Below are 27,889 nucleotides of genomic sequence, written 5' to 3'. Positions count from 1 at the left end.
CTTCAGCGAGTCAAGCTGGAGCTGTAACCGGCCATCCTAACGCGTCGTATACCGACCAGAGCGCCGCTGTCCTTACGCTTTGAAGTCTACAGACACACCAGCAAACATCTGCCTTAAAACTGAACCGGCTGAGCCAGGCTTTAGACGGACCACAAATAGCTCTCCACTTCTCAGCCGTGTCACACGGAGACCGCCCCCGTTGCAGAGATATTCCGCTCCCCCCTGAGCAGATCTGAAGTTTACGGTACATCTTTCACGCTCCAGTTCTCCTCACTCGCAGCCGCGTTGACCTCAAGTTGCCCTCGAGACGGTGAGACGGGCTCATACAGAGGCTGCTTCCCGTAACCAGAGAAATGAACATCCGTTTCCTGTCTAATAAGGAAGTCTGCTTTCAACAAATCAGGTTTATTGTGTTTTATTAGAAAGACCAGGGTGCAAATATGAAATTAAAAAAAATAAAGACAAGCACAGAATTTTCAAGCATTTAATACAAACTTAATATAAACTATTTCAGTCCCTCTTGACATGTAAGACACCGACTCAAAATACTTTGTTATACCGTATTTTTTTTTATCAAGTATTGCACAATGCAGGTACAAAATTAATATTCATACGATTACATTTTGTCCATAGAATAGCAAAAATCTTTTGAACCTCTTAACAGAAAATACAATTCGTCCTTCAGAAAAAGCAAATATTCCTACACTTAAATTCCACCACTAAGAAATATTCTGTACACAATTTTAGAATATTTGATGCACTATTTAAAGATGGATTTCTTTCACAATTATCTTTAAAAAAAAGGGGAAAAGTAAGGAAAGGTTGCTGCAGCCATCACAGATCACTGGAGTAGTATAAAGATATAAATGCAACACCATGTCATAGAAACAATATATACTCTGATATCTTACAAACTCTGTACTAAATTAAGTTATACAATTAGAAAAAGACCAAGTAACCTCACTTAGTAGTGCCAATTCATAAAAATCAGCCTTGCCTTCCAACCTGCAAAATACTGCAAGAGGCCAAAACTTGAAACTTGTATTCTTAAGTCGTTTTGGAGAATTTTCCCAACATGGTAAAAAAATTGTGTGCTTGGTTGGCAAAAAGGAAAAAGAAAAACAATGCATGTTTGAAGTAACCGAGCTTGGATGTTTGTGCAACAAGCTTTGAGTAGAAACCAACTCGAGGGATAGTTAGGAACACCCTCGGGCACATGCGCTTGACTGACTAGACGTTACATCCTTCAAAGGCCAGGATCTGAGTGTGCGTTGTGTTTTTCCTTCTCTTTGAGCCACCACCATTCATAAATAACATCTCGGTGAGTCTAGTTAGCCATTACTGGCTGGAATTGCTGGTTAGAGTACTGCATGTTGCTCAGGCTGAAGTTGAGGCCGTCCATGAGGGACTTGTCGTTGAGGCCTCCGTAAGCTGCAAACATGTCCAAGGTGTTGTTGTACTGCAGCGGGCCGAGCCCCAGGGAGGCCTCCCCAGGAAACACCGCTCCAGGGCTGGCCTGGCCCCGAAGACTGGGGAACACGAACTCCTTGGCATTAGGGGACAGAGCGGAGGCCTTCTGCTGCTGCTGCTGCCCCAGGCCCGGCCCGTACAGCGAGTGCATGGAGGTGGACATGGCTTTCTGCTTCAGCAGGGTGTTGACATTCAGACCGAGGTTGCTGGTCGGGGAGGTGCGAGCCACCTTGCTGCTGCTGCCGCCATTAGCATTGTTGCCCCGGCCGCTGCTCTTCATCTTAGTGGAGCCGAATTTGGTGGCAGCAAAGGTGGCAGTGGTGAAGGTCAAGGGTTGGGAGGAGCGCGGCATGAAGGAGGGGCTCGCAGCAGCAGACTGCCCAAAAGGAGGAGACGGCGAGCTGGACTCGGAGGAAGGCCCAACGGGGTCGCTGATCGGCATGAAGACCTGGGCCTCAGGATTAAAGCTGTTCTTTATCTCCTTGTCCAGCTCCGAGCCATTCTCATTGTTATCGTCCACGTAGAGCACCTTCACCGGTCCCTTCTCCCCGATCTGGTAGGAAACCTCGAACGGGTCAATCCACACACTGAGATCCTGAGGGAGATTATTCCGGACGTCTTCGATGTCTAGCCCGCTCTCTTTGGCTGCCTGTTCCACCACAGGGTCCACTTTCTCCCCCACGTGGATGCACCTGAACCCTGAACCTTTGTATGGCTTATCCGGATACCAGTGGCCTTCATATTTTCTCTTCAGCTGCCTCTCGAGCTCTTCGCCGAAGATGTTCACACGTCGTCGAGGGAGTTTGTTGTATAAATAGGAAATAATAAAGTTGAGCGCTACTTGAATTTCAAGCTGCATCGCTGCGTCGGTGGCGGGGACGAATCTTTTTCTATCGTTGCAAAAACCCTCCAAGGCAGCGGCGCTGCAAAAAGCAGAGTGTCCTTGCTGCAACACAGTTGGGTTCAGGATCCTGAAACGGATGAGGGGGGGGGGGGGGGCACAAAGTAATAGATTACAAGATTGTTTGCAACAACAACCAAAAAAAAAAAGTGTACATCAGATTACTTGGTTGTTATTGCCTGCATTTCATCCGCATTAGCTGCTAGGGCTGTAGCATTCCCTCCCCCTCAGCTGTACAATAAACAGCTATAAATAAACAGCGGCTCCTGACTCAGATGGTGTCAGCAGAGTGTGCGCGTGCGTGTGTGCGTGCGTGTTCCCCAGCGGTCTAGTGTGAGAAGTACGCGAGCACGGTTGACCTCTGCGGAGGACGCTGGGTCTGATAGCAGGTGTCAGTTCTCCGACAGCAGCCGGACATGTCGGGACAAAAGTCCTGCGTCCCAGTGTGGCCGGTCAGTTAGCCTCTACAGGCTACAGCTAACTAGTAACGCTGGAGGAGCACGTACGCGCTCGCTGCTGCGTAGCCGACAAAGTCCAAGAACGACCATAAAGTCTTTTTAAAAAAGGGGAGATGTAAAGACATGGAGCCCTTTGATTACACAAAATAACCCACGTCACGCGCAGCGACTAGCGTTAGCAACTAGCGAACTTAGTGCAGGGTGTGAACAGAAATATAGCTGGCTAGCGTTAGCTATCTATTTAAACACTAGATGCGGGTTATTTTTTTATGTGGCTCGCAGCTGGTTATCGATGTATCCACGACACGCTGTGAGGAAAGCACAGAATCACATGCAGACAAACGTCGGGATGAGTGTAAATACGTAGCTTCCGCGCTAGCTGAATACGCAGCTTCTGCACTAGCTAAATACGTAGCTTCTGCACCAGCCAAATACGCCGCTTCTGCGCTAGCTAAATACGTAGCCTCTGCGCTAGCTAAATACGCAGCTTCTGCGCTAGCTAAATACGCAGCTTCTGCGCTAGCTAAATACGTAGCTTCTGCACTAGCTAAAGACGTAGCTTCTGCGCTAGCTAAATACGTAGCTTGCGCGCTAGCTAAATACGTAGCTTCCGAACTAGCTAAATACGTAGCTTCCGAACTAGCTAAATACGTAGCTTCTGCGCTAGCAAAATACGCAGCTTCTGCACTAGCTAAATACGTAGCTTGCGCGCTAGCTAAATACGTAGCTTCCGAACTAGCTAAATACGTAGCTTCTGAACTAGCGAGGTGGATTCAGCCCGAGTACACCAACAATATGGGACGAGCGTTCAATGACACCGACGCGTACGTTTGAGAACCTAGAATAAAATGCCGCAAAACAGCTTAAATTCAAGACATTTAATCCCTACTTACATAAAAGTCCACAGCAGGTCCTCCTTGCACTAGCCAGAATTCGCAGCAGTAAACAGTATGTTCGCATAGGGTCTATCAAATGTTGTTTTCTTGGTGAAACTATAAAAATGAAGTCGTTGTTTAATTATTCCAGGCGTGTTTTGCTGTTGTGGGGGTTTTGCTAAATTCCGACTCTCGGGCTTTCTATCCGACTCCCCACCGCCTGGGAGTTTCTACAACTCTGCCCTTTAAAACTTGGCTTGATTTGTTTATATAGTAGCGCTCCGCCACGGACACGAAGGAGGCGGTGATGCGGCGCACAGAGAGCGACACCCAGTGGTCTGTTCCTATTGGCCAATTTCTGCTCGTCATGAACAAAATAAAAACCAACTTGCGCCATGATTGGATAATGTTCTGTTCAATCAACTTCAAGGCTTCTATTTACGGTAGTGCTTCGCCTGTCATGTGCTGTGGACTATTGTTTTTTTCAAAGCAAGGTTTTGATCAAATATCTTTTGAAACTTCTTTCAGTCATATCTCAGTTCTTGTTTTTTGTTAGACAAAATATGATGACGGTAATATTCTTTTTATTTTAATTCATAACAGCAAGTTAAAGAGACTGACAGTACACACGCCTGTTTCGTGTCACGCAAAGCATTTGTAAAGGTCCTCTGTGACCGAACGTTGTGCAACATCATGTTCAAGACAGCAAATCCCGGATCATGCTCGGATGTCTGCAAAAATGTCGATGCCAGCAAGAATGGAAACTACATTTTGCTTACCTCTTCCCACTATACGGTTAAATAGAGCCTGCCAGTGGCGGAAGGACACACCTGTTACTGGTGTGACGTCAATGATCTGATGTGCCTTGAGTCAGCTGGAGCTGTGTATCTAAATCTAACATGCTTTCCTTGCTGACAGATCATTTTCTACCAGCGTTAAAGAAAACAGATGTTATGTCATAAATACCATCTGTGCAAATATTGAAATTATTTTCCCACTGTGTACCTGAGATTCTTTTCATTGAGCTTTCTGTGAACTGTGAAAATGAGTTGTTACACAATGGAGACCAGCTGCTCTCCAGCGCCTGCATGCTGGGGTTTAGTTCATCAGCTGTGCAGCACAGAGCTTTAGGCATCCGCCGTCAGGCCTGAGCTGGTCGGCGTCACAGTCTTTTCTTACCTAAAATGGGCTCTCGTGCAGTGTTTGCACAATAACACGATGCCGTATGAATTATACAGATGGAGGGATGTGGTAGGCCAAGAGAGGAGGAAGAGGAGGCGGAGAAAAGGAGGGGGGAGCTGAGATGCAAATGTATATCCTTGACTCAAATATCCATTCAGACGGTGTGTATGTATGTGTTAAATGAGAGCTGATTAATAGGAGCGCTGTCAGGCTCTCGGGATGGAACAGCAGGGAAGTCAATACAATTTCAAAGGCTAATAGATTTGTCTGAATCAATATTAATTAAATTAGGTATCCGTTGTCCAAGTCACGTTCCTCTCTAAATCAGGATAGCAGACATTTTAAAAAATGGACACAATCCCCTCTGAGCTAAAACCGAGATCTGTGCTTCAAAGTACATTATTCATTATGGCCGACATCAGAATGGCCTTGGACAGTCTCTGTCTGTCCCCGGTGAGGACATCAGCTTGCGGTTGATGTATGGAGCACAAGGAGAAAACAATCATCTTTTAAAATGTCTAACTCTTCATGTGTTTCTTGCCTTATATGTATTTCTATGGAGGCTAACAGAAAATGGATGGATGCTGTTTCTCACAACAACACAGCTCCACCAGCACCATGTCCCGGGGGTGTCAAACTCAAATACACAGTGGGCCAGAATTTAAAATTAATCAAAGCCACGGGCCAACGTTGAATAAATGAACCTCTAATATAGACCCAAACAAGTTTTGCTTTAGCATTGAGTATGGAACAAGCAACAATTTTGTAATTTAATCATGAAGACAAGCAAAATCAAATTTCAAATTAAAAAATGGCATTTTAAATAGAAATTGTATGTTTTCTTTTTGCAGCCTTCTGAGGTAAATATGAAAATAAACTTTTCCACAGGCTAATAAATTTGAAAATAAAATAACAATGAATGAACCAACCACTCAAGCCTTGGAGTAGCAAGAAGAAGTGCATAAAGAAAGCGTTAGTTACTGCTCAGTCTGCAACACACTGATCTAATCTGATGTGCCCAAGCCAGATACCTGCATCCTGGGCCGAGTTTCACATTTGGGTGATTCTCATGAAATCAAGATTTAGAAGGTGTCAAGCATAAGAATTTTTAACATGGCCTTGAATATATATATTTTTTGTACATATAAGATTATGGGGTGAACTAACTAAAAAGAATATTTTCAGAATTAAAAAACAAAATATGATAATATTATTATACTTAATTTGTAAAACAAGACCAGGTTGCGGTAATGAGAAGGCCATGTCGGTAATGAGGATCAATATTTCGGAAATGAGAATTATATTAACTTTGGACAATGGGTCTGATACCCAACCATATTTGACATATTTAAACACATACCATTTTTAAATGAATGTTTATTTCATAAACAATGTTTAATTTTCTCATTAATCATAAACATCACAGTACAACATGTAAATAATTATGCCTGGTAGCTTACACTGTAGCATGAACACCCTAGTGCAACCTTTAATGTGAATAATAATTTAATTATAGCATACAACATGTGTTCTTGAGAACCTTTTTGATATATTTGATATTTTTTTTTCTGAGAATCATTCATTTCCATAACATGTCCCGTCTTGTGGTCCTGAGAAACATTTGTAGTGTAACAATATCACATTGTCACGGGAAAATATTTTATTTTAACTAGAACACTTTGGTACATTGTATCAAACACAGAAATATTTAATGTGAGGAATTTGACTATACTGAGTTAGTCAGACAACTTAAACATATAACTGGAACAGCTGCTTTTACTGATCACGTCTCCTTCCCACTTGTTACTCATTCATGAGCGCTTTTTGTGTTTTGCCCATATATCTGGTAAGACGCAGAAATGTCTAGCAGAGGAGGTGGCAGGAAGGGGTTCTGGGATTATGTCCTGTATGTCCTGACGATAGTACCAGACTCTTTCTCCTGGAAATCTGATGCTCGGGACATAGAAGCGGTTTTCCCCAACACAACTCATGGTGTCTACTTCATACTGCCCTTCAGCAATCTGTGTGACTGTACCAGGAACAAATCCCCATCATATTGGACCAGAACCCACTGTCCAACCTCAATGGTGGCGTTGTCGCTATCTGGTTCATCTTCTCTTTGCTCAGATAACACATGGCACATTGTAGGATAGCACGTGTAATTTTCCCCACGAAAGCAAGACACCCTCCCGTGTGTTGATGACCCCTGGCTTTGAGGATGTCACCTGATGAATCTTCAGCGTCCCAGGAACAGTTTTTAGATTGGGGGGAATCAATTGACTGCTGGTATTTATCTCACTGATCAATTGTTCTTCAGTTGACCATACAGACATTCAGCATTTGGGATACTGGTCCCATACAACACTATTCTGTCTGCCAGATTCTTTAAAGCCCTATGCTTTGCCAACCTCTCTTTCGCTGACGCCCTTTTCTTTTTACTTGATGCTTGCCTGCAACAAAATACCATACTTGAGTATAACATTTCATGAAAAAGAAAGATAGAAATAGATTGTTGAATAGAATGAGCAAGAGTTATAGCGCATTCCCTCCTTTATTGGTTTGTTTCTCATTACCGAAACATTGTATCTCTCCACCGCAACAAGCCCTCAACTGTTGCGGTGGATGATAATGGTGTTGCGGTGAATTATAATGGTGTTGCGGTGGATGATAATAGGGTGTTGCGGTGGATAATAATGGTGTTGCGGTGGATGATAATGGTGTTGCGGTGGATGATAATAGGGTGTTGCGGTGGATGATAATGGTGTTGCGGTGGATGATAAGAGGGTGTGGCGGTGAATGATAATGGTGTTGCGGTGGATGATAATGGTGTTGCGGTGGATGATAATAGGGTGTTGCGGTGGATGATAATGGTGTTGCGGTGGATGATAATAGGGTGTTGCGGTGGATGATAATGGTGTTGCGGTGGATGATAATAGGGTGTTGCGGTGAATGATAATGGTGTTGCGGTGGATGATAATGGTGTTGCGGTGGATGAGAATGGTGTTGCGGTGGATGAGTGACAATGAACGTTTATGCTAACGCAGTTAGTACATGATGTGCTAGCTAAACTATTCTTAGCTGTTTATGTTTAGATCATAATTGGGTATATCATAATAAATAGAATCATTAACTTTTTTTTTTACTTCAAAACTTCACGTTTCGGTAATGAGAACTAAAAGGTTGTGTAACTACTTAAACATACAAACTTTGAAATTACTGTATATCTGGAGAGGCAAAAAAAATAACTGCTTACCTGGTAGCCATCTTGAATGTTACAGTCAATACTGTCCCCTCCATCAAAATTCCTTGCAAATGTAAGTTTCTTGAGGACTTAAACAATGATTGAAAATTGTTGCGGAGAATGAGAAAATGAGTCTTGGACACATTTTTATTCCTTGTTATTTTCACTAACTTTACTAATATTCTTCAAAGACCACATGTCTCTTCACTGTAACTGTTTATAGTATAACATGCACTAAAGTTTATTATTTTTTATCTTTCTTAATTACTAATATTTCAATCTCATAGAACCCAAATCCAGTTACGGACATGTTGCGGTAATGAGAAATTTACCCTTAAATGTAAAGAAAAACAACAAAATTTAAATTTAAGAACCCGCGGGCCAAATATAATTACACTGCGGGCCAGAGTTTGACACCCCTGGTATAGCCTGTGGGCCAGAGGATACTGCAGGCGTAACGTGGAGTTCGTCCAGCCTCCAGATTGAGACCCAGCAGGGGGAAGAGATGATCCCCCACCGCAGAGGATCCGGTGTGATGGATGACTCAACAAACCACGGTGGCCTGAGGAGACACATACGGACTACCAGAGCAGGTGTTATGACCGAATGATCATCTCTCAATTGCATAATTTTCCAACTGACAGTAAGTTTCCCCAGAACAACAGGAGCAGGTCCAGAATTCTGCTGCACATTGTCCCTCCGTGTGTGTGTGCTCAGTAAGTATGAGTGTTAGTTCTGGCTGTGCGTGGGAGGTGCTTAACAATCACCTGTTTGTTATTCTCCTCCAGGGAGGACGGATCCGGGGAGCACCGAAGGTTCCACTCCTGTGAGTCCGCATTGCTAATGAAGTAAGATGTTTCACCACGACGCATGAGTAGAGTCGTTCCACGTGGATATTTCTCATTCTTTTCTTCACAGAGCTGTGAAATCACTTTCTCGGCTTTGTGAGTTCCCAGATGTGAGTTCGCAGAGGTGATCAGTGGATTTTAGCCCATGTAATATCACACTCAATCCTCAAAGGAGCAAAATACATGCCACTCTTTACTTACTTACCAAGACATATAAGCAAAAAGCCTACAGTGCATATGAAAGAGCCGGCTTCAGGCGTATTCAATTGAAAGAATTCATTTCTTTTAGCTGTTTGGCTAACACTAAGAGAGCGGCAGTAGATTTATTAGATCCTGTTCTTTCTGGTGGACTTTAAAGCTCCCGGACACGCGATGCGGCTCTTTCATGCCTCACCATGTGGGCTTTTACTGATATCTTCAGCTCGCAGTTTTTACCTTTAAGGCCAAAACTTCTTTATTAATATTTTACATTTCAGGAAACGCAACCAAATAACAGCTGATATAAACACGCAGCTATAACAAATGACAGGCGCCTGGCCTGTTTCATGAAAGCCCTTTGAAGATGAGCTCATCTGTTCTCCTTTTATTTCAGCATATTGTGACCTTTAAGTTCAGAAGCATGCATGTGTATTTTTACAGATGCAATGTTTGTTTTTTGGGAAAACAGGGAATGATCACTAATCATGATAAATCCATAATCAGTAGTCATTATAAAGGATTTCAGCATTAATTTGTTTTGGAATTGGAATGCAATGTCTGGGACGACACTCAGCAGCATCATATTGTTTTTATCAGTAGCATCCAACTGCAACAGCAAAAGGCTCAATACAAAAAATGGAAGACAAAATCTGCAACGAGAGGAGAGTAAATATTGGATTAATACTGCCAGATGTCCAGAAACGCAACTCCACGTACAATAAATGTGCTGGAAGTGTCCACAGGCTGATCAGTATTCATTCTCAATTTTATAGCTTGTGGTTAAAAGGAAAAAAATAATAATGACATTTGACCTTTTCATTAATGTCGAGCAGCAGAAACCTGGAATCTCCCGTCAGGTGTTTGGTCACCCTCACAAAGTAAAGCTGAAGCCGCTATTCATTGGTCAGAGGAAGAAAGTGGACTCCCATCTGGCATTAAAATAAATAAAAAGTTGATTGCATTTCACTGCTTATATAAATGAATATGTCAGAATATAAAATGCACATTTTCTGATACTATAAATGTGGATTCTACAACTGCAGCAGCATTTATGCAACAGCGGTCCATCGTGGTTCCGCTTGTGGCCTTCATTAGGTCTATCTCTGCTCTCCATGCTCTGCTGGTGTTGTGCCAGAAACTCATACCCTGCTTCTACAGATGTTACAGATGCTTTCATTATATAGCAGCCTAAGATTCCATTTGCCTGTGGAATCCTGTCTCTAAACACAGAACGTCTGCTTAGTGGGTTCCACCATTCTGTATCACTAAAGACACTCTCTGCACACACACACACACCATTTGCCGGTTGAATAACTGGGATCCAGTGTGGAGCGGACGTTCTGCTGCTGTGTTATTGATATACAACCTTGGCCATTGAATTGGACGTGGTGCTGGTAATTTATTATTCCCCTCCTTTCAAAGGACTGACAGCCTTTAAACTCTCGGCTGTGACGAGAGCAGGCGGAATGAGATCCGTCTGCAGCACATATGAGCTGTTTACACTGCAAACTCCTTTAAGAGAGTTTTTGCTCTGGCTTTGGAAAGTCCTCCTGAGTTTAGTGTGGGGGGGGGATCAGGCATTAGCTGCTGCTTCCCCTTCAGTTGTTTACTCAGGCAGTCGGAGGGAGGCCAACGAGAGTTCATTTTCACACCGATGCCTGGAATGCCATTAGTATTAGCAGTAATATTTTCACCACAGCACCCGTGACGCTCGCTCATACCTACATGCTGTTTTTTCAGCCGGCCTGAGCCGCTTCTTCCTTGCAGAGGGAGTGTTGAGGTTGAACACTTTCGTGTTTCAGCCGGGGTTACCGTGTTTAGACCCCTGGGGAGATTCATATCACGCTATCTGGAGGCGACGGATGGTTACACAATAGGGGATCAGCTGTGCTCCTTCCATTTAAATAGCATTCTGCTCCCCGGCTTGGATTCGTGTTGGAGGATTATGTTTAGCACGCCGAGTGCTGTGTCACGAATCAGCCAGAAAGAACAGACCGGCGTCGCATTAAGCCTCATAACGCAAGCATGGCAACAAGAGCGCTCTGTTTCTGCTGCCGTTCCCACTCAGATGACGCACAACACGGCAAAGCCGTGCCCCTGGAGTCGGATCGACGTTTTGAGAAATTCAATTATGGTCTGCGATGAGCAGCCGGGGCTTATAGACGGAGCGGGCTCTGGAGAGAGCCCCATCCAGGAGCGGGAGCGTTTCACAGTCCCATGAGCACAGAAGGGAGTGTGCTGCAGCAAGCAGGCTGTCCTCACCCCCCGTCCATGCACACTGTGACCTCCGGCCCACACCCGATGCTGGCCTCCTGTCGCCCCCCCCCCCCCCCCCCCCCCCCTGACCGTGTGGGTGAGCTGCATCCCTGCAGGCCAATGCAATGAACGGTGTTAATCAAACAGTTTACATCATCATCATCATCAGATATTAGCCGTTAGCTAGAACGGATCCTCACACGTCGTTTTCACATGACCCGGCCTCAGAGCCAGCATTTGCACAGACCCTCTATTGAAAAGCCCCCTCGTCTTGTTTGCCACGGATGATGTCAATGTCGTCACGGCAACTATTTTTACACGTTATACCCCGTGCCCTTCCAGAGTTAGACTAGCACTCAAGCGCTGTCTTTTTTTCCCTGACAAACGTCAGATCTCTTGTTGTTGGTTTCTATAGTTGACTAAGCAGAAGACGGCGATCGGTGCATGGGCCACAGCGATGTGATGAAGAGGAGACGGACAGGAAGCAGCTTTATGACGGTTCATCCATGGAGTAAGTGAGTGTGAGAACACTGAAATGAGCGTTTGAGCAGCCGCTGAACTGCATGCGACGGCGTCGGCAGCTCGATGCGATCATCTCCGGGGAGGGAGGGGGGGGGCAAAGTGAGTAATAGTGACATTTCTCTTTGGCTGCAAATTGCTGCTCAGTGCAGTTCAGCCCAGTAATCAGAAAGCGTTGGGGTGAATAGTCAAAGCGGTCAATTCGGTCGATCCAAATGATGAATGGAAATGGCGACACCGAATAAAGGAGCGATTTCCTCTGACGGTGGTGGAGAACCAGGAACTCCTCGTACTGCATTACACCAGGATGCTCACGTTGTTGCAGCGTGGCTTACATAATAGAGAACATTACGGAGAGACAAAAGGAACAACTTTGTCCGTTGCTTTATGTTTGTAATTAGCGCTTGCTACGTTGCATCACAGTCTGTACAGGGCAGAGGCCAAATTAAAGGCTGTCCTGTAATGGTAGGTATTAAAATGGAGACGTTGCTGTTAAACAGGAATAGTTATGATTATTAGAAAATATCTTTGGACTCTAAATGCCAAATGAAAGACAAATCTTCACTCACGCTCACACTGAGGAAGATGCAAAGCTGCGAAAATGAGCTGTAACTGTTCAATCTGTATTGGCCTCGTGTTTGCCGTCTATTTAACAATTCATATTCTATTAGTTTATATTTAACCGGAGCTAAGATCTCATTTATGCTCGTTGTAGCTGCTCCCTCAGAGCCTTCCTCTCTCCAGTCATATTCAATTAAAATCATTGTATAAATATTTCTTAGACATCAAAGTCCGGTGTCGACTGTGTGTGTGTGTGTGTGGGGGGGGGGGGGGGTTATGGGACAAGCTAACCGTTTCTCATCTCCAGTCTGTCGCTGCATCCAAAGCGTAAACCGACACCAAAACAGAAATTAAAAAATGAATCATTGATGGTTTTAAAGTGAAACAAGTCCTTCGACAGCCTTTGTCAAACACGAACGTTAAACCTTAAATAAATAATAGATAGAACCAATCAGCCCCCCCCCCCCCCCCCCCATTACCATTTCCAGTTCTGCAACTACAAGCAGGTTTCCTATGAATGCGTTGTAGTAAAATGAGAACAGACACGTTGGACCTTTATTAAGTTGCCTCTTCTCCTCCTGATCGTCATCCTGCAAAGACAACATCATGTCTCCTATAAGTGCTGGACAAAGGCTACACAAGGCCGATCCACAACTCTCCACACTACAGGAAGGCTTAGCAGTGCCGGTTCCACAAAGCTGCTGCTGTTGGGAAATAGCCACGTCCTACAGGGACACGGGGACACAGAGACACGGGGACACGGAGACACGGGGATACGGAGACACGGAGACACGGAGACACGGGGACATGGAGACACGGAGACAAGGAGACACAGAGACACGGAGACACAGGGACACGTGGACACAGAGACACGGAGACAAGGAGACACAGAGACACGGGGACACAGAGACACGGGGACACGGGGACACGGGGACACAGGGACACAGAGACACGGGGACACGGAGACACAGGGACACAGAGACACGGAGACACGGGGACACAGAGACAAGGAGACACGGAGACACGGAGACACGGGGACACGGAGACAAGGAGACAGAGACACGGGGACACAGAGACACGGGAACACAGAGACACAGAGATACGGAGACACGGAGACAAGGAGACACAGAGACACGGGGACACAGAGACACGGAGACACGGGGACACGGGGACACAGGGACACAGAGACACGGGGACACGGAGACACGGGGACACAGAGACACGGGGACACAGAGACACGGGGACACGAAGACACGGGGACATGGCCACTGCAGAGTCGCTCGAACACACAGAGCCTTTCATACTTTATGAAACAGCTTGCCATGAAATTTCATGCACTCAGTCATCGCCAGGGCAACCAGAGTGACCATTTGCCGCGACCCTCAGCAGCTCATTGAGGTTCTGAAGTTGCCCTCGAGCCTCTGGATCAGACGCACCAGGCTGTGATGTGCTGCATGTACCTCACACAAAAACCATGTTAACAGACGTGAGGAGAGACTTAACGCGGCTTCATGTTGTCGGCCAGACGCCAAAGGGTAGCTTCTGGCACGCCAAAGCATCCGCATGCGCCCCGCCGTGATGAGAACGTGTCACACGGTCACATAGCCAAACCTTAACTACCATAAATTCTCATCTCGGACCGTCTCCGGATCAGAAATTGTAGTTTCTCTTTGTTTTATGAGCAAATGCCTCTAGAAATAATTCCAATCTTCCGCTTTGTTACATTTGCTGCCAATTACCACAACCAAGGAGGTTATATCTTTGCTGAATTTTATCAGTCTGTTAGCTGGATCGCTCAAAAAGATGAACCTATTGGACGAAATTTTGAGCAGCAGTGGGTCTCAAAAGAGTTCATTAAATCCCAGTACAAATGTGGATGGTGGATTTTTAGTTCCTTCAGTAGGTCCAGCGACACATCCAGCGACAATGTGATAAGCACTTCAAATAAAAGCACCAGGTTTATAGGGCTATAAAATATAAAGCACCACTGTGAGACAACAAAGGAGACCTGAGGAACTAAGATCATGTTGTGAAAGTTTGCCCACCCCCATGTAGCTTTATTTTTATATATATTTACTGGAAAGTTAAATTCATGCTTCGTCGTTTTAGTTGCGGAACCACACATGCGTGGGTGTGTGTGTGGGTGTGTGTGTGTGTGTGTGTGTGTGTGTGTAAACCTGTAAAGCAGCTGTTAGAGGTCTGTATGAAGCATTTCACTAGCGGATACAAAAGCAGGCTTGTGTCGGTGCAGCCAGCGTGGCTTCGCCACGTCCTGCAGGGCGTTTACTCAGCGGCGTGTTTACTGCTGCCATGACCCGCGGGGTGAGTGTCCCGACCCGGGATCAGGCAGGGGAGCAACGATTGATTCCACGCCTGTGTGAAAATCCACAAATCACAAATTCACCCTTATTGAAACGAGGTCAAAGCACGAAGCCAAACATTCTCACGTTTCCTTCCCCCTCTCTTCGCTCTGCCTTTTCTTCTTTGCACGTTGCTCTGTAATATTTTCCTATTTCCCCAGTGACAGTTTGCTCTTCTTATCTGTGTGGAGTTTGGTTTTTTTTCCATAAATGCTCTACAGCTTTTCCCCTCCCTGCTCTCAGGCCCAGCGTGAGTGGAGCTGATCCAGGACAAACCTGCTTTCAGAGCAGGGTCCATCGGAGCGTTGCTTCTCCCCTGCGAGCTCATGATTTGTCTGTGTGCATGTAAAGGCATCACACGGCGAGGACGACGACGCAGAGACGTCTGCATCGCCCATCCTCGGTTTGACTGGGTAAACGGTGAGATAAACGATTCTTAAATCTTTATTTTTATATACTGACCCACCACTCACAATGCTCAACATTGTTACCTTTGGCATCACAACCATTCGTGAAATCACCAACATGGATTTGGAGGGGGGCAATATGGAGTTAATGCAGGCTGCAGGGGACTTGAACTGCCGCCCTCCTGAGACACATATACAGCTAGACGTTTTAGGATCATGTTTTAGTGTCTTCTTTGGTTTGTTGCTGCTGGTTTCACTGATCAATACCAGCAAACTCAACATGAGACGCTTTCTGTGGACGTAATTCTACCTCTCAGTCCTCCATGTCTGTCCATTTTAGACATGAACGTGGCTTCAGAGCAGTAAGCATGCAGAGCAGGAAGCATGCAGAGCAGGAAGCATGCAGAGCAGGAAGCATGCAGAGCAGTAAGCATGCAGAGCAGGAAGCATGCAGAGCAGTAAGCATGCGGATCAGTAAGCATGCAGAGCAGGAAGCATGCAGAGCAGTAAGCATTCAATTTGCATCAAATTCCCGTAGGTGAGGAGGGGGGGGAGAAAGAGGAAGTGAAACAGATGATCCACGCCCTCGTTATTATAGTGCAATAATAAACTCAAACCGATCCTCTACTTTGAGTTGAGAATTCTGTGGAGAATTCCTGACATGCCAACCCAGACGAAAGCGCAACCCACAAGCTGCAAGCCTGAGTCCTCTCAGAGAAGCCGAGACAATAGAGACAGAGCATCTTGTTTCTTCCTGCAGGAGACCAAACCCACTAGATTCCCAACATTCATTAAAGGGAAGCGAGCCCAACACACACACTTCCTCAGCAAGCAGAGCAAGCAGAGCGCCGCGTTAAAGAGCAGCCGCTATCAAATGCTAATTCAGAATCACGTCTTGTGTTTGTGTGTCCGTGTCTTCGTTATAGGTTCAGGCCAGACGGAGTACAGATCGGGGTCACATGGGAGGATCAATAATGTGCTTCTGGTGGGACCCGGAGCCTGAGTAAAGAGGGTTTGTGTGTCACCAGGCCGGTGGGGGTGAATTAAAGGTCAACGCTGAGTCTGTGTGGCAATGAGGCCGAGGTGAGGACGACGCACTCGCTCTCCTTCTGTGTGGAAAGTGGAAAGAGTCTTGTATCCGACTCTAAATGGGATCTGCACCAAAATGTAACGAGTTATTTCCTGATCTATGCTCCACTTTATATTTTAAGAATAATCTTGTAGGCTGGTTTTCTTCATCCTGTAAACAAATAAACCGTTGGGCAAACAGCCGGACTCAAACATAACCGTATTTAATGCTCAAGCTGTGATTTATTTAGCCGAGGTTTATTTATATTGAGGTTTATAGTGATGAATGACACGACTTGTTCACTCGTGTCTGTTCATTGGTTGGTTTTTCAGCAGGATTACACTAAAATTATATAAGAATCTATAAAGTATAAAGCAGAAAATAACAACACAAAAAAACCCAGATGCGTTTATTGTGAGTATATTCCATGCTGCTACTCATTTATGTACTTTGCTGCTTGGTCACACTTTGCTTGGAAACAGCTGGAGCTAGATTTTTTTAGGCCTGTTACTGAGAGAGTTGAGATTTACAAAAAGTTAAAGTCACAAAGCCAAAAGAAAGATCTGGAACCAAAAAGAGTCTGTGTCGATATAATATATATAAAACCATAATCATTATATACTGCACATACTATAAGTGCAAAGTGAAATGATCTGGAAAATAAGACACACCGTCTGCACATCTCAACACTCTGCGTGTGTGTGTGTGTGTGTGTGCGCGCGTGCATGAGACGGTGGCTACCTACTGAGTCCGTCTTTAGTTTCCACCCCGTGCTCAGTTTCACTCTATTTCAGAGAAGCCTAATGAATCATGCATTATTGAGAGACAGAACCAGAGAGTGTAACGGCCTTCACTGCGGACCCAGCACGGCCCAGAACCGGTCCAGAACCGGCCCAGAACCGGCCCAGAACCGGCCCAGAACCGGCCCAGAACCGGCCCAGAACCGGTCCTTATTAATGGCGGCTGATGCGTGTGGCTCTGCAGGTGCATGAGACGTGTCTTTGTCTCTGTCCGTTTAAATATGTTCTTCTGTTCCTTTGAGTCTCCCAGCGATGCTTTTACATTCTTGTGACTGGGAAAATAGTTTTCTCATTCTCTGTCTTTTTTTTTTTAAATCTTTCGTTCTCCTCCAAGAACGCAAACGCTCGTGTGAATTCTGGCCAGGATTAAGGCCTTGCTTCAAGGGTCTAATGCGACGACACGCAAACCGACTGCCGTTGACCCCGTCTTGCAATCCGACCAATCAAAGGTGAGGGTGAAATTATAAAGGATTGTATTTTACCCTGAATTTTCCTCCAAGGCCATTTTGTAAATAAATACGCGTGTTTCCATGCGTAAGTAACCAGATGTCATTCCAAAGCCGGTCGACCGGAGCCTATCCCAGCAGTCTACGGGCGAGAGGCGGGGCACACCCTGGACAAGCCGCCAGGTCATCGCAGGGTCACACATAGACACACACGCATTCACACAGGCATTCACATCTACAGACAATTTAGCGTCACCAATTCACCAATTCACCTGAGTTGTGTTGAGGAAGCCGGAGAACCGGGAGAGAACCTACGAGTTGGGTTTGAACCCGTGACCTTCTTGCTGTGAGGCAACAGTGCTACCCACTGTGCCACCGTGCTGCCCAATTTTGCTGTGTTCATTTATCAAGAGGTTTAGTTCACATCAGTGGAGCATTGAAGCTCCGCGTGCCGATCCTTTGTCTGTAACTTTGACTCCTCCAAAGTCTCTCAATTCCTATTAGGATTTGCAAGCCTGCTGAAAAAGCCTTAAATATGTGCAAAGATTCGGTATCAATGCCTGAAAGATCTGCAAAAACAAACCAGAAACATCTCAGACGGGCATCTCTGCGGGCGGACAGGAAGCAAATGATTTGGATTTCAGCACAGATCAGAACTGACAGTTTCATCAGAACTAACGAACGTTTGACCTCAGCTGCACCTTTTCGTGTGTCTGTACATCAGTGCGGCTCTAAATATATTCTGGAAGCCTCACGTGAGCTCAGAGGACACGTCGGGCTCCTGCTCAGCCCTGGATCGTTTGCAGTCAGGAGACAAAAGGGAATAAAGTCGAGCGAAAGAGCGAAGCCGCTCGGCTCATCTATACACGCGGCTCCAGTTACGCCAGCGGAGAATTTCTGCCTCACGGGAAACGGTCAAACAGATCGCTGCGAGGGAGCCTGACCTGGAAAACGTGACCAGCTAATTACAGCGTCGTTTGCAGCGACAACATAAAGCATCTGTTCTCCACCTGAGGAACTACAGAGTCTGAAGAGCATTAAAGGAGGAGGGGCATCCGATTGCTCAATTCCAGAGAAGCATGGGTGTCTTTTAATAGCGCAGGATGGATATGTGGGATGCTGATGACCCGATTCCTGCCAGCGATCGCTTGGGTTACGGCATGAGACACCACCGCCTGACTGATGCCACGCAAACATGAGACGGCGTGACCCTCAACCGGCCACATTCTACCAGAGCGGCGCTGGGGGCCTGCGTGAAGACCACCCAGTTTACCTGCGGGAAACGCCACAGACATTAACGAGAGTACGATTGATCACCCGGGGCATGATTGAGATTGATTAACCGTTTGAGAGTTGGAAGTTAATCTCCTCAATCTCCAGGGGTTAGCGAGGTTTTCAATAGATTCGTGCTCCTCAGTGTGGACGGTGTGATCGCTGTCAAAGGTTGCGTAATGAGCGGCTGCACGCCAGAACATGGAGATTTGAGCTCTAAGCGCTCATTGACATGCGGCCGCCACATCTGGCTCATCCGTTTTAGGTCGCACACTCTGACAGGAAGTGGATTAGAGTCAGTGATGAGGACAGCCCACAGAGACAATCTATAATCTGCATATCAGCAGACCTGAGCGAGAGAGAGAGAGAGAGAGAGAGAGAGAGAGCCTTCCAGACATCTGAATGAGGCGACCAGCTGTTGAAGAGGCGCAGCCAGATAGCATAGCCCTGCTAAAGTTGATTTAGCACGTTGGCTCAGTCAGCAGGACAGCGATCAAAGGCAGCAGTCATCTCTGCATTAATGAGCTCCTGTCACCGTGTGGACGCAGTCGGTGGAGTATTCCTCTGTATCTTCCATACGAATGGATAACATCACAACAGAGGTTTATTCTCCTCCTGTCTCTCACATATAGACCTGCATCATGAAGAAATTATTTTCAATTTGAGCTGCAATACCTTTAAGATTTAGTTTAAAAAAAAGAATTGAGGTAGAATGAGATCGTTATTTAAGTGCATCGTCACTATTACAGTGACGGGCGGCTACTCAGGGCCCTTTAAAGGCTCATTTGGATTTATTACAACTTGTTATGCCATTATATATTATACATTATAATAACATTGACTAAGCTAATGGGGGCTCGGAGACACGGCGAAACCGAAATGACTGTAAGACATACATTTTGCTTAAATTAAATCAAGAGGGAATATGTAATTTTCTCTTCAACATACGTTCAGCTAACCTGAGTTAGCGGTTAGCCACCACAAATCCCCGTCAAGGCAGCTCAGCGTCTCCACGGTAACCACGTCTCTAAAAGAACAGTCACATGGAATCCGGAAAGATATTTCCAGATTTTTTTTTTACATGGTGTATTTTCCTTCAAGAGCTGTGTCATTATTTGTTATCTAATTGTAGTGAATTTTCTTTTTGACTTATAAATAATAATAAAAAAACATTCTGGATCACCAGCTCTAGAACATGACTCAGATGAGTTCTAGATCTTATAGAGATGTCATTGTGATATGTGTCCGGATGATGATGCGGTCACCACACCCTCCCTGGAATAGCAATACCTCCTCGGGGCAATTATATCACATTATATAGAAGTTGCTATCTCATTTAATCTTTTACATGCATCTTATACGACTCCTGAAAACCGTACAGTAAAACTAAAAAGCAGTGAGCCTCTTGTAGCGCCTTTCCTTTTTTTTTTTTTTTTTTTTTTTTTTTTTTTTTTTTTTTTTTTTTTTTTTTTTTTTTTTTTTTCTCTGCATTCGTGCTCCACAGTGACGGACATAACGTCAGTCACTGCTGGAGTTCTATGCAATTTTATTCTTATAGTGATTGTGACCGTCACCTGCCCTCTTGGCAGCCTAGCCTATTCCTATTTTATTGATTTTATTACCTGCTTACCACCGTAGAGGGCTGTGCACACCGCAGTGAACATACAACATGAACAAACAAAAAGTGACAAAAACACAGTGTTCTGAGAAGAAAGTGCAATGGATTTATTTGTGCCCCTTAATTCTACCCCTTCCATCCAATCATCACCAAGAGTTGTCCCAATAGACCAGGTTCACATTCGTCTCTAGAGGAAAGTATGGATCACCAAGTTCTCAGATCTGAGGAAAAGAGAGAGAGCATAGTGAGAGCCACAAGCACTGACCCAGCAACCTCCACTAACTCAGAGATCTGTGTGCGGGGTTGACTCTCTAAACGAGTTTTAATAGGTGCTGGAGTGGTGGATCTGGCATGCGTGAAACCTCCACCTAAGAACGGGGCAGCCATCCCGGACCCAACAATGGCAACATAAGCCCCCAGATCACCCCAGCAGCTACAGCAACCCAAGAACGACCACCATGGCCCCACCAGAACCACACGCAGAAGAACCAGTCCAGGGCCCAGGGGGCGACTTTACACCGATACAGCCGACGAAACCTAGGCCAGCGCAGCGGCACGGGGCACAGCGGGCCGGCCTGGCGCCCCACCAGCACCCAACACCACGCCCCCCCCAACCACCCGGCCCCCTCCCAAGCACCCTCCACCCATCCCACACACCCCCCACAGTCCCCCAGCCCCCTCCACAGTCCAGCCCCCCCCACCCCCCACCCCCCACCACCGCCCCCCGCCCCCGCCCCCCGCGCCCCCCCCGCCCCCTCCCCCCCACCGCACCCCCCCCCCCCACCACCCAACCCACCGCCGAGCTCGGGCAACCCCCCAACCCAGCGAACCAGCGTCTGGGGAACGGGAGTAGACAGTGCAGGGGGCTTCAGCCCTATCCGACCCTATACAGCCATTTGGGAGGAGAGTATTATTCCCTGGGATGGAGAGTAGGGAGCAGGAGGCCGGACCACCGTCCCACCCCAAGCCCAGCCCGCTAAGGCCCCACATGCCGCGCCAAGGCCAAAGATAAATAAATTGATTGTGAACCCCCCCCCCATACCCTGTCTATATGGCTCCCCAGATCCCAGACTGGGGAACCCTCCCAACACCGTGAATGTGTGGACACCCAGGTGCTATATACACATGTATGTAGTGCGTTAAAATTTGGGGCAGGAGGGGCCAGACGGGGGATGCGGAGGAGGGCAACGGCGCACTCCTGCCCTGCGCCCTCCCCCTTATCTCCCCGCCTAGCACCCACGTAACCCCATGTGGTGCATTAAAATGGGGGGGGGGGATTGCAGAGGGACGCTCGGTGAACGCCCCCCAGCACCAGGCCCCCCAGGTGCATGTCCCTATGTGTATATTTACAAATGTGTTGTGCTAAGGTGGTGAGTTAAGAGGCGCAGCACATGAGGCCCCAGCCAACCAGGCGGGGGGAGGAGGGAGCCCGACCATAGTCCCCAGCCTCACCCATCCCACCCACATGTGTCAGAGGGCCCAACCATGCACAGGGCCTGGATCGAGCGCCGCCCCCGACGCATCCCACCCATCCCCCATAATCAAGCCCCCAGGAAGGAGGGAGCCGCGAGGCCCCGGCGGGAAGCAGGATGCCGGAAGAGGAGATGCGGGGAGAGAGGGGAAGGGGGAGACCACGAGGGGAGAGGAAGGGAGGCGAAGGAGAGGGGAGAGGGGCGAGGGGGAGGCAGGACAGGAGACGAGACCAAGGAGAAGAGGGCGAGCAGGGGACGGGGAGGGTGGAGGAGAGAGGTCAGGGAGGAGGGAGGGGAGGTGAGGGGGCCATGGCCACGCCAGGTCACCAGCCGGACCCCGGCCGCTACTACCAGCAGAGGAGTGACAGACTGCGCCAGCTCAGTGCCATCCCGAACGCATAGGCCAGCACCCCCGCATGGCAGCCTAGCGGAACACCGGCGGCCGCCCGAGACGCATGCGCCACCCAGCAGAGACCCGAGGGGCCGGGTTGCACATATCAAGCCACGGGGACAGCCCCTGAAGAGTTAGCCCAGCATGCCAACAGTCCCGGAGATCAACCATCCTTGTGTGAAGAACATTGAGCTGGAGACTGGAGCTGAAACATAGAAAGTTAGAATGGCTGGGCGACGATGTATTTCTGAGGCCCACTCGGTCCTGGATACAGAAAACAGAAACAAGCAGCATTACCATTTACATCGTTGTGGTGGCTTTCGCTAGCAGGCAGAATCAGGTTGTAATATTTATATTTAATGATTTAATAAAAGGAGACCAGCTTTCTGTAAAATATTTAAAATGTTTTTTATTTATCTTTTTAGAAGCAGAGATTTTCTCCATTGATATGTGTTCTATGAGGAGATTCAACCAATGATTGATGTTTAAAGACTGTTTATTTTTCCAGTTAACGAGGATTGTTTTCTTGGCGATGGCGAGGGCTGCGAGTGTGGGGTGCGTATATTTCTTAGAAATAACGATTTCTGCCAAGTCACCGAGTAGACAAGAGATCGGAGATAAAGGGAACGTACAATCTAAGATGGACGACAGTCTATGTGATACTGCGACCCAGAAATCCTGGACGGGTGAGCACAACCATAGGGCATGGAAATAAGTGTCAGCAGTATTTTGGGAGCATTGAGAACAGATGTCAGATTCAGAGAAGCCCATTTTCTTCATCATATATTGAGTAATGTGTGTTCTATGAAGGATCTTATACTGGATGAGTTGAAGATTTCTGTGTTTTGTCATTTTAAATACATTTTCACAGATTTGTGTCCAAAAGTCATGATCTAGGGTTAGTGACAGATCCGTCTCCCATTTTGAGATGGGAAGAAGTAACGTATCTGTGCTTGAGAGGAGTTTATAAATCTTAGAAAGGGTCTTTTTAACTGTCGGGGAAATCTTTGTGACTTCCATAACAAATACAGGTGGCTGAGGCGGGCCCCGGAGCGTTGGAATTCTTTTCTTAATTGTATTCATTACCTGAAGATAGTAAAGGAAATTTCCGCTTCCGAGTTCATATTTTTGGAACAATTTTGTAGATGACATAAACGTATTGTCATGAAAGAGATGATGGAGTTGAGAGATTCCCTTCTGTTCCCACATACCTACATGGAAAGGTTGATTGCTAGCCTGAAAGTCAGGGTTATTCCAGATTGGAGAGAACATGCAGGGTTCCAGTTTAGAATTTGTAACTTCTAACGCTTTCCACCAGGCGGACAAGGTGGAAGAAATCATCGGGTTTTTAAAACAGTTATGCCGTTTAATGGTTGTTGTAATGAAGGGGAGATCTGCGAGTCTAATATCCTTGCAGTCCTTCTGTTCCAATTCTAACCAGTAATTAGAGTCTCTATTCGGGTGCATCCATAGTACAAGATATTGTAGCTGGTTAGCCAAGTAATAATTCATAAAATTTGGGGCTTCCAGGCCTCCTTTAGATTTACTCCTCTGAAGGGTAGATAGACTAATTCTTGCTTTTTTATTTTTCCAGTAGAATTTGGTGATGGCTGAATCCAACGACTGGAAGCAGTTGGAAGTTGGTTTAAACGGAATCATTGAAAATAAATAATTTATTTGTGGTAAAATTTTCATTTTGATGGTGGCTATTCTTCCCAAAAGGGATATCGGGAGGTTATTCCAACGCTTCAGATCACTGCTGATTTTATCCAGAAGTGGGGTGAAGTTTAATCGGGTTAACTCAGACAGTTTAGGTGAAATATTAATGCCCAAGTACTTTAAATTGCCCGTAGGAAAGGAGTAGTTTGGGTCCTGGTCTGCAGGGTTCCATGACTTTTCTGTAATGGGAAGTAATGTTGATTTTGTCCAATTGATGGAATAGTCTGAAAGTTGTGAAAATTTAGCTATCAACTTGAATACTTCCTGCAGCGAATCCGAGGGTTCTTGTAAATAAAGCAAGATGTCATCAGCATATAAATTGATTTTGTGTTCTGACACCGCAGTGTTGATTCCCTTAATCCTGGTATTTTGCCGCACTGCTGCTGCTAGGGGTTCAATAAATATTGCAAATAATAAAGGAGAGAGCGCCTTTCCTTTTGTCATTTACCTGCAGCACAGACATTCTTCCCACGCATCGCGCTCAGTCCCAGTTTTAGTGCCGTCCCATTTTAGTCAGCTTCCATCATCGACGCAAAATGGCACTCAGGAAGGAGCCTTACAAATAATAAATGAATCTTTGTTTTTACAGTGAAAATGAAATAAAATCAATGTTCAACTCCAAACTTCTACTCTTTATATTTGTCTATTTTTGGCCAGCACACTTAGTGGCAGACTTTTATTTATTTATTTTAGTGCTACACCACAAAGGATTTTGATTTGAGTGAAAAAGTGTGCACTAAACCGTAACCCTAAAGAGCTCTATCTATGACGAGTCCACTTTGGTTTTGCTGCTCACCCTGAAGGGGTTCAAGGGTTACAACGTTCATGACCTTAAAGTCAACAACAGAATCGTCAGACTCGCTGTGCTACTGGGAGATCATCAAAGAAATATTTCGTCGTCTGGAAACGTTGAATGTCATTACAAGATCTTTGTAGCAGCCCAAACACTATTCAGACGCAGCTCATATACATGCATCAATTAATCCACTTCAATAATCCACTATCAAGCCCCTCGGTTAACACATTCTGCATCCTCACGCTTCCGTCTTAAAGGAAATATTCCCGGATTTTTGTTCTTCCAGTTGTCACTCAGGAGCAGAGAAATATGACCGGCCTCGCCTCGACCCATCACCGAGGCTGAAGGTAGAACCTCGCGACTCGGGCTTCATCAATAATTTCCACGTTTTATTCACTAGAACAGAAAATGCTGTGAGGCAGGATAAACCGGGCAGAGAGCAGGTTTGTGTGTGTGTGTGTGTGTGTGTGTGTGTTTGTGTGTGTGTGTGTGTGTGTGTGTGTCTTACACGTTGCACAGCTGCTTTCTGATCATCTATCAGGTGAGGACGCTGTCCAGCCGAAAGACGGCAGAGGGTTGTAGGAACAGAGGAAGAATGCAGGAAGCAGTGGCTTCCAAGCACGGCTACAGAAAAGCCTTTCCAGCCCTCACTGTTTTCAGTCCCCCCCCGCCCGCCGCCGCCACGTATATCAGAAATAAATAAATGCTGGCTCACGTGTTTAGGAGGAGCAGCAGTGCGAGTGAGGCGTCCCGGGGGCTCACACAGTCAGGCTGACAGGCTTTTGTAGATGTGGACGGATGAAAACGAATGTGGCAAGGCCCTGGGAAGATAAGCACACGGTGAGATCACAGCATTCCCGTCCCCCCCCAGCCGGACCGGGAAGGCCACACCGTAATTGGATGAGCAGAACACACCGGAAGTTTTCCTCCAGAAACAAATGTGAAGTGTGACTTCAAAGAGATGTCTCCTCATTTAAACAGCAGGCCACAAACAGCACTATAGGTGCAAAAATACAAAGAATATATGCAGCAATGAAAGTCCTAATTAGGTGATTTCAGGATCCTCCCTCAGTTTAGACTGTGCAGCTGTTAAAATCACTCACGAATCTGGTGTTTCCTGGTTTGGGGAGAAATAAACAGTCATAACAATGTTATAACTAAAAAAGCACTCAGAGCTCAGACCTCCGCCAAGCAGCTCGTCACCCTCCAAACTGGATCTACACCGTCCACATGGTGATCTGGATCAGCACCAGAAGGTTCTAGATTGTTCTTGGTGTCTTTATACACCAACCGTGAGAAGTCAGACTTTGTTTGGTGCCGCTCCTGCGTTTCCGTCTGTGCCAGTGCATTCGTGCGTTTGTGCGTTTGTGCGTTTGTGGGAGGGCACAAAGCACTGAGCACGGCGGCCTGGTGACACGGTGAGCTTCTTACCCCAGTCCGTTAGTGACTTGAGCGCGCGTGATGACTGGAATGCGGAACAGGGTTTCCTCATATCAGGAGCCGCAGATTAGTGAAGGGGAGGTGGCGAGAGGCGAGAGACGAGAGACGAGAGACGAGGGACGAGGGACGAGGGACGAGAGACGAGGGACGAGAGACGAGGGACGAGGCCACACGTGCAGCAGGTGTGCGTCGTAAACAAGCAGCTGACCCGACCTCTGAGGGGCCAGATCAGGGGGGGTGGGGGGGGTCGGGTGCAACTCCTGTCCTGCAGCTCTTTGTCCTGCATGCAGAGGCTTCGCTTATCACTGCAACTCAAGTCTGAACTATGTCTGCAGCCTCATGTTCCCTTTGATCCATCCTGAATCAGATGACTTTCGATTATTGGCTGATATTTATTGCATCCTGTGATCTCCTAAACTACAGCTTTATATTTCTCCACCGAAGAGAGGCGGTTTAGAAATAAACTTCTTGCCTTTCTCCCTGTACTTTGAGATTGATACCGTAATGCTGCAACACAAATACATTTTTAACAGGTTTATAATGAAAGGATTCTAAATAGCAATGCGTGCGAAGCTGAAACAGGATTTGTGTAATGTACTGTACGTATTATAATACACACCAAAGTACATTCATTTCAATAATCTACACACAAAGTAACTCTTACTTGGCTGCTACACGCTCCCGTGGCGTGGCCGGAACCTCGCATTATAATCAACCCATCATGCGTTCCGGTTCTAATTCTGGTTCTGTGAAAACCCCCGCTGATCCGCCTGATTGGCCCTCATTCCCCTGACCCGCGATATAACCTGAATGCTTCTTGGAATAAAGGTGGGGGTCCCCAGTTCCAGGCAGCAGAAGCCCCCCCCCCCCCCCCCCCCCTCTGGAGCGAGTGAGTCCATCTCATCTCTTAATTACTGTCCTCCCTGAGACCCAGCCGGCTAATAAGCGCCGCGTCCTGGAGACTTCACGGCGGCGAGCAGATGGAGGGAGGCGGCCTTTCAGCTGCACAGCCAGACACACCTGAAGGGGCTTAGCTCCGCCTTCCTTGGCCATCTGGGCTGATATAACGAAGCAGGCACACTTTATTCTTTAGCCTGCTCCCAGTCACGGCTGCTTTGTAAGACCATTTATCATCATTATCTCCTCAACGCAGGACTCCACTCTCCATTAAGGATGCCCTTGTCAGGGGGGGGGGGGGGGGGGCAGCGGGACAGCTACCTGGTAGGGCACGGATTGCCTGCTGCTGCACTCTGGACAAGACACAAACTGGTATTAGTGTGAGAACCTGATTATACTGTGCCCAATGTAAACAGATTTAATCTGGTCACGGCGCAGAGCCGCTGTGGATCGTCCCTCTCTGGGTCGTCCCTCTCTGGATCGTCCCTCTCTGGATCGTCCTTCTCTGGATCGCCCCTCTCTGGATTGTCCCTATCTGGATCGTCCCTCTCTGGGTCGTCCTTCTCTGGATTGTCCCTCTCTGGATTGTCCCTATCTGGATCGCCCCTCTCTGGGTCGTCCCTCTCTGGGTCGTCCATCTCTGGATTGTCCCTCTCTGGATTGTCCCTATCTGGATCGCCCCTCTCTGGGTCA

The 27,889-nt window shown here is 46.7% G+C and overlaps 1 protein-coding gene and 1 long non-coding RNA gene across 2 annotated transcripts; one reads left to right on the top strand and one right to left on the bottom strand.

Annotated features, from left to right (window-relative positions):
• Positions 1 to 399: 399 nt before the first annotated feature.
• LOC137909958 (protein Tob1-like) lies at positions 400 to 3,916 on the bottom strand. The gene is made up of 2 exons (XM_068754389.1): positions 3,723 to 3,916; positions 400 to 2,441 (listed from the first exon to the last, which is right to left on the bottom strand). Coding segments are annotated over exons 1-2 (1,116 nt in total). The 5' UTR covers positions 3,725 to 3,916; the 3' UTR covers positions 400 to 1,327.
• Positions 3,917 to 11,782: 7,866 nt separating this feature from the next.
• On the top strand, positions 11,783 to 16,557 carry LOC137910327 (uncharacterized). Its single transcript, XR_011106047.1, has 3 exons — positions 11,783 to 11,940; positions 15,113 to 15,289; positions 16,203 to 16,557. It is a non-coding gene; the product is annotated as an uncharacterized lncRNA (long non-coding RNA).
• The last annotated feature ends 11,332 nt before the right edge of the window (positions 16,558 to 27,889 follow it).

Source organism: Brachionichthys hirsutus, chromosome 21 (genome assembly GCF_040956055.1).
Source record: "Brachionichthys hirsutus isolate HB-005 chromosome 21, CSIRO-AGI_Bhir_v1, whole genome shotgun sequence".
In the NCBI taxonomy this organism is placed as follows: Eukaryota; Metazoa; Chordata; class Actinopteri; order Lophiiformes; family Brachionichthyidae; genus Brachionichthys; species Brachionichthys hirsutus.
The sequence above is the reverse complement of the archived record's forward strand: the minus strand, read 5'-3'. Positions and strand labels throughout refer to the sequence as shown.